General features: G+C 45.3%; 1 protein-coding gene and 1 pseudogene across 4 annotated transcripts in view; one reads left to right on the top strand and one right to left on the bottom strand.

Moving 5' to 3' along the window:
* Positions 1–11,532, bottom strand: part of WDR37 (WD repeat domain 37) — a 50,405-nt gene that overhangs the window by 36,433 nt on the left and 2,440 nt on the right. For 3 of the 4 annotated variants that reach the window (XM_059183683.1, XM_059183682.1, XM_059183684.1), the window contains exons 2-3: positions 3,570–3,747; positions 1,361–1,457 (exon numbers count right to left, since the gene is read on the bottom strand). In XM_059183683.1, the coding sequence (XP_059039666.1) occupies positions 1,361–1,457; positions 3,570–3,707 (235 nt within the window). In that variant the 5' untranslated portion in view covers positions 3,708–3,747. Of the gene's footprint in view, positions 1–1,360; positions 1,458–2,909; positions 3,097–3,569; positions 3,748–11,532 lie in introns of those variants that run through there. The other variant, XM_059183686.1, reaches the window with a different exon arrangement.
* LOC131839966 (U5 spliceosomal RNA) lies at positions 5,397–5,501 on the top strand (annotated as a pseudogene).

Below are 11,532 nucleotides of genomic sequence, written 5' to 3'. Positions count from 1 at the left end.
GAACAGACACTGCAAAGTAATGGAGAGACCAGTGGGTAAGGGACAGGCTTATTTCCTGACGTTTCCCAGGAAAGCATGAGTGCACGTGGCCTAAAGCTGACTAGCCAAGAGTAAAAGTGGACTAAGTTTACAGAAATAATCACAAGAATTAAAAGCAAAAAATGCAGAAAATATTTTCCTTTGCAGAACAGAATAGGTCGACAGGCAAGGGTAATAGTAGTTATCTTTACATACTGGGGTTTTGTTTTTTTTTTTGTTTTAGCAATCTCCACCCAAGGTGGGGCTCAAACTCATGACCCCAGTATCAAGAGCCAGACACCCCATTAAACGAGCCAGCCAGGAGCCCCGATGCTGTCTGATTCTTTAAGCAATGGATGGCATTCCTTCTAAAATAAACTTAAAAGGAGAAACTAAAGCTAATTCTTTTTTGAAGATTTTACTTATTTAGTTGACAGGGAGAAACACGGCAAGAGAGGGAGCACAAGCAGGGGGAGTGGGAGGGAGAAGCAGGCTTCCCACCGGGCAGAGAGCCCGATGCAGGGCTCAATCTGGGGACCCCGGGATCATGACCTGAGCTAAAGGCAGATGCTGAACGACTGAGCCACACAGGTGCCCCTAAAGCTAAGCTAATTTAAAAATTCCTTTGATTTACCTTTAGTAAGTCAAACTCATAATACATTTTAGGAAGTTCTCAAAATACAGTCTATTTTAAAGAGAAACACAGATCAACGTTTTCTCAATTTACAATAAACTCTCTGTAAGAGTGTTTATAAGATGCATGTATTTTTCATTAAATCAGTTTGAATGGGCAAGTCAGCACAACTACCTATCCCAAAAGTAACCTGTGAGCATGTGGCCTCCATGGCAAAAGGGGCCTTGCAGGTGTGAGAGTAAGGGATCTCTGATGAGGATGTCACCCGGTATGACCCGATGACCCATCCTTCCCTCACGTCTTTAGAAATGGCTCAGGGATGCACTAGGAGGACTCTGCCCGCTGCTGATGGCTTTGGAGGCAGGAGTGGGAGGGCTTCAAGGTGAAAAGTGAGGCAGGCTCTGGACCCTGGGCACACCAACAAGAAGATGGCGACCTCTGTCCTCACACTGTCGAGGACCGAAACCGGCCACCATGAAACAAGCAGAGGACAACTTCCCTCTCACACCTTCAGAGGGGCACAGTCCTTCCGACACCAGGATTTGAGCCTGGTGACACAGCCACAGACTTCTGACTAGGGAGGTGTAATGTCATAAATTTGGGTCATCCTAAGGGACTGCAAGTGGCACAGAAGAGGAGGAAGCAGACAGAGTGGCGAATGTCTACCCAGACATCTTACAGAAGTTTACGAGGACAGCAGATACTCACGTTCTAAGTTCTCAATATAAAGGTTTTCAAACTCTCTCTCTATTTGACCAAATAGTTCCAGAAGTGTACTGCGAACCGAGGAAGGCAGCTTAGAATCCTGAAAAAAGGAAGATTCTGTTTAAAATGAGTAAGAAACTCTTTTTCAAAGTGAATGTCTTAAATTCCTATTTCTTACACAAAAAATGCTTAACAACTTAGTTTTACATCTACCCAGACTACAGACGAAAACTACAACCCATGGTAAAAATGGTCACGTAGCCCAATATGGGATTCAAAAACAAACATTTCTTCAAAACATTTTTCCTTTAACAAGGGAGGGAAGAAGCCTACCTTATTGGAAAACTTCCAGATCTGTAGAGAAGGAAGACAGTCCCCATAAACGAAGTTTTATCACACACAGTCTCTTAAGTTCCACCATATGATACTCTAAGTTTATTTTAATAAGCTATATTCTAGGGGCACCTGCGTGGCTCAGTGGGTTAAGCCACTGCCTTCAGCTCAGGTCATGGTCTCAGGGTCCTGGGATCAAGCCCTGCATCGGGGTCTCTGCTCCGCAGGGAGCCTGCTTCCTCCTCTCTCTCTGCCTGCTTGTGATCTGTATCAAATAAATAAATAAGGGCGCCTGGGTGGCTCAGTGGGTTGAGCCGCTGCCTTCGGCTCAGGTCATGATCCCAGGGTCCTGGGATCGAGTCCCGCATCGGGCTCTCTGCTCAGCGGGGAGCCTGCTTCCTCCTCTCTCTCTCTGCCTGCCTCTCTGCCTACTTGTGATCTTGTCTGTCAAATAAATAAATAAAATTTTTTAAAAATAAATAAATAAATAAATAAATAAAATCTTAGGAGAAAAAAAGGGAAAGGAAAATAACCATGACCATGAACATCTCCCACACTGTCCACCTTGCTTCGTGCCTTCGCATATTCTCTTCCCTCTCTGTGCCATGCTCCTCCTGCATCCTGGTCCAGCCAGTCCCCCTTGCACGGGGCACTCAGGGAGAAGCCTTTGTGCGTCCCCAGGGAGGCCAAACCCCTCCTACTGCATCCATGCCTACCGACCTGCACCCACAGCGCTTCCAGACCCTGACTACTCGGTAACTGAAACAGCACATTTACTGAAGCCGCAAATGCAGGATGTCACAGGAACTGGAGACAAAACTGGGACGTCGGCAAGAGCCTCACTTGACAATCAGGGAAGCAAAATGTGCCGTGAAATGAGACCTTCTCCCCCAGGAAGGTGGAGGGAGCTTTCAGCAAAGCTTTAAAACCCACGTGCGCTCCACCCCATCCGCACGTCCCGGGCGCAGCAGGCCGGTCAGCGCCTGGTGCGCACACAGACGCGGCCGGCTCCGGCAGGCCTCGCGTCTCTGCGCCGAGCAGCCCCTTCCGCAAGGCCACAGTCCCGAGTCTGAGCCGGGGGCAGTGACCACCCCGCCCGTTCACACCACCTGCGCGTGGCAGGACACTGCTCCCCAGCCAATGACCGTCGACTTGTCTGGAAAGCGAGTCCACTGGGAGCCGGCCACGTGGACGCTCAGATCCCTCCACCCCCACCTACCATGCGAGTAGCTCGCACCGCACACCGCTGCTGCGGTCTTCCTGCGGCCGAACCAGCCAGAGCACCTCACGCCCGCCATCCAGGGACGCCTCTCGGCAAGAAGGCTAGAGAATGCTGAGCACAAAGACGAGGGCCCTCGGGGCAGCGTGGCGGCCAGGCTGTTCAGCCTGCAGGCCTCTGAGTGACCCTGAGGAAGGGTTACCCCGAGACGCGATCACCTACTTGTCCTACATCACAATGGAGGAGGGGCGTTCAGAAGGCCAAGCAAAGGACACGTTCACCTCAAATGGGAGTTAAGTCCAGAAGATGCTAGCAAAGGACAGTGTGGGACTTCCACTAGAAATGTAAATAAATCGAATAAAAAAACGTATCTTACACTGTCTACCTGCACTGTCCAATTCGGTAGCCAGTAGCCACAGGTAGCTATTTAAATTTAAATGTAAATTAATTAAAATTTTAAAAATTCCTTAGTCACACTAGCTAGTCACACGTCTCTGTGCAGGTATTATATGTGACAGTTGTTTTAATCGGTTATTAAGGGAAGAAGGGGCTGGTTTGGTTTTGTTTAGTCTCAGTAACCCACTCTTCTTCTCTACTTTGGAGACCCGCATGTATTCGGCTACTTCTGGAACATTGCGAACACCGTGGACACGCGCTCACCTGTCCTTCGAGCATCTCTCTCGGCAGACCCGTCCTCTCCTGCTCCGAGCTGTTGGTCCTTCGTATGGAAAGGCTGTGAGATTTGCGTTTCTGTTTTGCTTGGCGAGCAGTGGAGCAACTCCCGCTTTCTGTGGGCATTACTTCTAGAAGGTGATTTCCCGGTCGCTCCTGTAGTAAGCTAAACAAAAGCAGGAGAAACTTAATTTCTGATCTGGCAAACTGAAATGAAGGAAAAGCAGACGACAATTTCTTTCAATTCCAAACTTCTTCACTACGGCAGTATTTACTATTTAATTTAAGAAGTGACAAATTAACCTTTTTTAAGATAAACACCCCAGCCTTCATCAAACAGGTAACTTTTTATCAAATCTGATTAACAAGTTTCGAAAAGTCAAATAGCAAAGACAGGCTTAAAGAACAAGTCTCCCTTGACCAACTTTCCCCAGCCCCAGTCTACACCCCCGAGAACCAATTCTAATCACACATTCTAGATCACAGATCCTAGAACAATGCTGTCCCAAGAGAAATATAATGCAAGACACACACAACACGGCAAATTTTCTAGCAGCCACGTTAAAAAAAAAAAAAAAAGGTAAACAGGTAAAATCACTTTTAATGATTTATTTAGTTCACTGGGTCTAAAATACTGTAACTTTGGGCAAACAAAAAACACCAATCGCCAAACGCTTCTCCAAAACAGCTGTAACGTCTTCTGTTCCCATCAGCAACGGGATTCTGCTCTCCAGACTCATCTGGAGCGTTCCCGGTGTTCAGTTCCAGTGGCTCTGACCGACGTGCACGGTGTTTGCGCACACTTCTCTGGTGGCTGGTGACCCTGCACATCTTCCCGTGTACTGTCAGGAAAACGTCTCCCCGTGTCTTCTAACAGGACTCTGGGTTTTTACTGCGGAGACCTGAAAGTTCTCCATACAGCCTTCACGCGTTACATGTCAGCTGAGTGGGTTACCAAGTTTCCCCCAGTCTTTTTTTTTTTTTTAATTTATTTTTTATTTATTTTCAGCATAACAGTATCATTATTTTTGCACCACACACAGTGCTCCATGCAATCCCTGCCCTCCCTAATACCCACCACCTGGTTCCCCCGACCTCCCACCCCCCTCTCCCGCAGTCTTTTCTCCTAACAGGGTTTTTCACAAAGCAACACTTTTACAATTTTGATGAAATCCCACCGATCGATTATCTTTCTCCTACAGATCATACTTCCAGAGTCAGGTCTAAGAACTTTTTATCAATTCTAGGTCCTAAAAATTTTGTTTTCTTTTAAAATTGTACTTTTATACATTATATTTAAATTTATGAGCTCCTTTGGGTGTTTATATTAAGGTGTGTTTAGATCACAGGGTATTTTTGTTTGGGGTTTTCTTGTTTGTTTCATTCTTTGCTGAGGATATCCGATTATTCCACCATCACATGTTGAAAGCTATCCATCCCACACTGAGTTAAGAAAGTTTGGCATCTTGGTCAAAAATCCGCTGGCTATATTTAGGTGAGGTTATTTTTGGTTCTCTCTTCTGTTCACCTGATCTATGTATCTCTCTCTCTCTCTCTCCAAACAACACAGTATTTTTCTTTTTCAGTTTTATTTAAGTACTCTCTATAATGAACGTGGGGCTTGAATTCATGCCCCCAAGATCAAAAGCAGGATGCTCTTCCAACTGAGCCGGCCAGGTGCCCCTGCCAACAGTCTGGACTACTGTGTGGTCTTGAAATCATGAGTGATTCCTATCACTGAAATCTTTTTCCAAATTGTCTTAACTCTTCTAGTTCCTTTGCCTGTCCACATAAACTTGGAATAATTGTTCCCATACTCTGGTTTCTCTTCAGATCGCATAAATCTTTCGCCTTTTACTAAAGATTTCCATGGAATAATTGTTCCCATACCTACAAAAATAAAAATCTTCATGGAAGTTTAAAGGAATTGTGTTTAATCTGTTCATCAATTTGGAGAGAAGTGGCACCCTTATCATGCTGAGCGTTCCAACCTATGAATACAGTGTATGTCTCAGTTTATTTAGATCGTTTCTTCTTTCCTCAGTTCTGTAAATTTCCACAAAGAAGTCCTACATGTGACTTTTCGAATTCACACCGAAATTTGTGCTGTTACTGTCTGAGTGATGTTAAACAACATTGTATTTTCATTTCCATTTTATGTTAATTGCTAGTACCCCACACTGTTGTCAAGTCATTTATTAGTTCTAAATTTTTATTCATTCTTTGGCATTTTTTATGTAGACTATTAGGTCATAAAAAAAGTTTCATTTCTTCCTTTCTGATCTGTGCGCCTTTATTTCCTTTCCTTCTGGCTAGAAATTCTAGTATTGTGTTGTAAATAGTGACAATAAACATCCTTGTTTTGTTTTGATCTCAAGGTTAAAAAGACTGTTTCTGACCCTTAAGTAGGACGCTAGCTGTAGGTCAACTGCGCAATGAGGAGACTCCCCGCTCCTGAGAATCTCACTAATGTGCTGAATTTTGTCATGTTTTTTTTTCTGCATCACTTAATGGTGCGGCTTTTCTTTACCCTGTTAACAGATCAATTACACAGATGATTTTCGAACGACACTCCAAATTTGTATGCACAAGTAAACCCCACTTGTTCCTAGTATACAAGTCAATCTCTGGTCCCTCATTGTGTTTTTTGTTTTGTTTCTGCTTTCCTGCGGATTACTTCAACATGTCTCGGCATGCCATTCTGACGTACGGTGTCGTTTCTGAGGTCACCTCTCCTGTACGACTTTCAGGGACTGCTGCAGGCATTAGGTTTTCACAGTATCGGTCCGATGATCAACACTGCACGAGGTCACGGTAACGAACAGAAAGCTGCCCTCCCATCTAGGTACACCCGCACTGGTAACGGGTCACGTGAGACGCTTCCTCCACACACCCCGAGAGAACGTCCAGAGCTTCAAACTTCAGCCGCGAGGGGAACCTGCCGTGCTTCTTTCCCGCTGCGCCGCTCGGCTTCCCGCATTCCCGTGGTGTCGCGCGAACTTCCTCCAGAGGTTCTTTGGGCAGATGTGGGGCTGCCGACAGATCACGTGAAGGATGTTTTCACTTGATACAGAACCCTGGGCTGGCAGGTCTTTTCTTTCTGCACTTGAAAAATACGCCACATCCTCGTGGCCTCTATAGTCGCTGATGGCAAATCCACTGTCAACTCGTCTGTCCGCTCCCGGGAAAGTGGCACTTCTCTCTCAGTGCTGCTTCTTTAGATCTCAGAAGTTTGACTGCAATGGGTCTTAGCATGGATTTCTTTGAGTTTCTCTCGTCGGAGTTTCATTAATCTGCTTGATTCTGTTAAGTTTATAGCTTCCCAAATTTAGGAAATATTCAGCCAGTGTTTATTCAAATATGTTTTCAGCGCCACTGTCTTTCCCCTCTTTCTGGGACTGTAACAAGAGCAACAGGTTTTTGTCCCAGTCCCACAGGCCCCCGATACTCCGTTCCCTTTCCTCCAGTCTATTTTCTCTCCGCTGTTCAGGTCCGGTGACCTCTGCTTCTTCGTTTTTCCTCTGTCCTCTCCATTCTGCTGTCCCGCCATCCACCGGGTTTTTGTTTCAATTACACTCTTCAGCTCTAAATTTCCATGTGCTTCTTTATATCCTGTGGGTTTTTTTGACATTTTATTTTCTCATTTGTCTCAAACATTACTAACGGCTCAGGACCACATACTCTCATTCTGGCTGTCTGCAAATCCCTGCCGAGTCATACTAGCATCTGCGACATCTCTGTGCTGCTGTCCGTTGTCTTCTCTCATTCAAACGGAGATTTTCCCACTTCTCCATGACATATAATTTCCAACTGAAGCCTCAACATCATGGGTTTCATGTTATGAGACTCAGGATCTGATTTAAGTCTTCTGTTACAGCAGGTCTCCAATGACCATGTCCCAGCAAATTCTTGTTTCTGCCAGGTAGACCGAAAAGAGGGAGATGGAAGTCAGGGTCTCGGCTCAGCCTCCACTGACCCTGGGTGGGGGACTCCTCACTGCTGCTGAGGGGAGCCCCGGCTTAAGCGTTACCTCCTCTAAAGAGCTTCCTCTGACCACTGCGAGTCACGGCACTGCGTGGCCCTCAGCACCTGCACACCTAGATCTTATCTGTGGTTTACTCAGTGAATGAATGCTTCCCCCACACCACCACCCATGTCCCACCTGGGACACTATCTGAGCTCACTATTGTTCTCGTAGGGCCTGACATAAATACATCCCAAAATACTTGATGGTGTAAGTGAATGAACAAACCCATCTAACACTAACAAGCTGTATAACCTCGATCAAGTCATTTAACCACCTTCCTAAAGCTTAATTTTGTCATCGTTAAAGCAGGGACAGCAACAGCATTCATTTCCTTCTTTAAGTCCCGCACCGGTACTCTTCAGTTCATAAACACGTGAGGTGCCAGGAATACTGCAGTGAACTAAACAGACTTGGTTCCTACTTTCAGGCTATTTAGAGTTGTGAGACAGACCTTGCATATAATCTCAGAATTTACTACAGAAATTACAAATTATGGTGACTAGTCTTTTTTTTTTTAAGATTTTATTTATTTATCTGACAGACATGGATCACAAGTAGGCAGAGCAGCAGGCAGAGAGAGAGGGAGAGGGAAGCAGACTCCCTGCTGAGCAGAGAGCCTGATGTGGGGCTGGATCCCGGGACCCGGGGATCATGACCTGAGCCGAAGGCAGAGGCTTATTAACCCACTGAGCCACCCAGCGCCCCTATGGTGACTAGTCTTAAAGACAGAAATACCATGAGAAGGCAAGATACAAACTAAAGAATTAGCAAGGTTTTTCCAAGAAACTGACATTTAAACTGAGACTGAAGGACTAGTCAGAGTTAAGCATGCGGAAGAGAGAGAAGGAGGGGGTTCCAAGAGCAAATTCCCTAAGCTGGGAATGAGCTATTTTCTCAGAGGTACTAACAAAGAGATAATGTGGCTAAGGCCCAACAAACAATGGAGAGAACGGTACATGTGGGAGAGGTAGGCTTGGAGCCTGTCTTTTACGTTTAGACTGTACCCTAAAACAAAAAAGGAAGTTATTTCAAGGTGTTTACATGAATGACACTAGATTTACATGAAAACTCACTCTTGCTGCTGTGTAGAAAACACATGGAAAAATCAGATGACTACGAATGGGAAAGCCAGCTAGGAAGTTACTAGAGCAGTCTAGGCAATCAATGATGATCCTTAAGATCAGCGGGGTACATGGACGGACTTGGGGTGGGGAGGGCCGGTGGCGCAGAAGAGCGGGGTCAAGAACAGCCCTCACTTCTGGGATAAGAAATAGGTGAAAAAGAGATCAAATTACTGAGGTACTGAAATATTGAGGCAGCAGATTTGCAGAAGAAAGCAAGAACTAAATACTGAAGGTAATATGCTTGCAAGGCCTCTGCACATTTAAAATACAAAAGAGGGGGCGCCTGGGAGGCTCAGTGGGTTAAAGCCTCTGCCTTCAGCTCAGGTCATGATCTCAGGGTCCTGGGATCGAGTCCCGCATCGGGCTCTCTTCTCGGTGGGGAGCCTGCTTCCTCTTCTCTCTCTCTGCTCGGCAGGGAGCCTACTTCTTCCTCTCTCTCTCTCTCTGCCTGCCTCTCTGCCTACTTGTGATCTCTGTCTGTCAAATAAATAAATAAAATCTTAAAAAAAAAAAAGATTTTGTTTCTTCATCTGACAGCGAGCTAGCGCGCACGTGCACAAGCAGGCAAAGATGCGGGGCTGGAGGCTCAATCCCCAGACTCTGGGATCACACCCTGCGGAAGGCAGATGCCTAACCAATGGAGCCTAACCACCCCGGCACCCCAGTGGAAAATTTATTTTTTTTTAAAGATTTTTTTTTTAAATTTATTTGACAGAGAGAGACACAGCAAGAGAGGGAACACAAGCAGGGGCAGGGGAGAGGGAGAAGCAGCTCCGGGCTGAGCAGGGAGCCCGACGTGGGGCCCAATCCCAGGACCCTGGAATCACAACCCGAGCTGGAGGCAGATGTCCAATGACTGAGCCATCCAGGCACCCCGAAAATTTATTTCTGACTGAAAAATTAAAGAACACATTTTTTAATGACATTTCGGTCTGAAAATTTAGAGCTACAGAAATTAGAAATGACTGAAATAAACATATAAGCCAAACAATGGCAAAATCTATAATTGGCAGAATTTTATATACAATGTAACAAAGGTTACATTGATACTAACTTTGACAAATTGCATATAACAAAACTACCTTGGTTAAACAATTCAGTATGATCCCACTTAAAGAGTATTTCAGTAATTTTTTTTAATGGAAACATTTAGAACTATTTAATTGTGCCACATAAAAATTTGGCCAAGAAACCAAAATGACTTAATGGAACATTACCCAGAAATTATATTCCTCATAAAAAGAAGGTGGACATAGTAGCTCTTTTTCAGTGATTACAGAGATTAAATTAATAACCTCATAAAGCATCTCCATTGCCAAATCATCAACACAATCTACCACAGTTACCTTGCAGTTTGTAAGTCACATTTTGTAAAAAAGGAAACTATCAAAAACCCTGTGAAACCGATCCTAATAGAGCCACAGACGTTTCAATCAAGTAAATAAATGAGTAAAGGTCTTTTCTGTCCTCTCTGAAGACTTATTCCAGTGGAAATATTCTGGTAAGAATAAACTGGAAAGTTAATGTATTTTGAAGTGCAAAAACTGCAACACCAACCTTCCTTTTACCTCAAAGTTGTAGGTTTTTCAGTGTTTCGTGTTTTCATTTTTTCAGTAATCTCTGCACCCCGCGCAGGCCTCAAACTCACAACCCCAAGATCAAGAGTCACACACTCCACCAACTGAGCCAGAAATTATAGGCACCCCTCAGAGTTGTAGGTTTTGAATCAATGATTTTCTGTCTTACGTATCGTACCACTGGCTTTCCAGACACTATACCTTAAGAAACAAGCAGTCCTGGGGTGCCTAGGTGGCTCAGTCATTAAGCGTCTGCCTGCAGCTCAGGTCATGGTCCTAGCTAGGGTCCTGGGACAGAGCCTGCCTCAAGCCCCCTGCTCAACCGGAAGCCTGCTTCTCCCTCTCCCACGCTCCCCTGCTTCTGTTCCCTCTCTTACTGTGCCTCTCTGTCCAATAAATAAACAAAAAATCTTCCCAAAAAAGTAATAAGCAGTCTTCTGTACAACTAATTTCAAAAACTGCCACCCTCTGGTGGTGCCTGGCTGGCTCACGTTGGAAGAGTGTGTGACTCTTGATCTCAGGGTCAGGAGTTCAAGCCCCACGTTGGCAAGTCAAGATTATTTAAATGAATAACACTTTTAACAAATCTTCACCCTCTGCCTTTCGTGGAGTCTTCAACCTCCCTCCTCCCCACAAACCCCATACACTGCTGTTCTGAGCTCTGCTTGTTTGTCATTTCAGCACACAGCACATGTACTCGTAATCTTTCCATGTGGACGGATTTCCAACCACATGTGTACACTTCACACCATCACAGTTTAGAAATCTGGAACAGGTTTTAGTTCTCCAAAACCTAGCATTAAACGGAGATTTTTCATCCTTGCTAATTTCACCCCTAAGACCTAAGCTCCGTGATGTGCCATTTCAGTGATGGGCTCGTAATGCCTGTGCCATGCGCTGCGTTCTGAGCAGCTGATGACGATGCGGCTAATTCAAGCTCTGCCTCCCCCACTCAAGTCTTCGGTGATACTCAGCGTTCTTCCGAAACGAGAGTGGGGGCTCCTCTAGTTTTCCTAGCCTCTTTCCAATTTCTTCTTTTCATTCATTCATCTCTCCATCAGAATTTTCTTCCTGAACCTTCTTTAAAATCCCACTCTTGTCCTCGTCGTCCACATCCTCTCCCTCCTCCAGTCGTCCGCCCTCCTGCAAACACCACTTCCTCCCACACCCGTCAGCCCAGGGTGCACAAGGCCTTGGTTGGCTGGAGAACTGAAGCGTCTATG

Source organism: Mustela lutreola, chromosome 8, assembly GCF_030435805.1.
Source record: "Mustela lutreola isolate mMusLut2 chromosome 8, mMusLut2.pri, whole genome shotgun sequence".
In the NCBI taxonomy this organism is placed as follows: Eukaryota; Metazoa; Chordata; class Mammalia; order Carnivora; family Mustelidae; genus Mustela; species Mustela lutreola.
The sequence above is the reverse complement of the archived record's forward strand: the minus strand, read 5'-3'. Positions and strand labels throughout refer to the sequence as shown.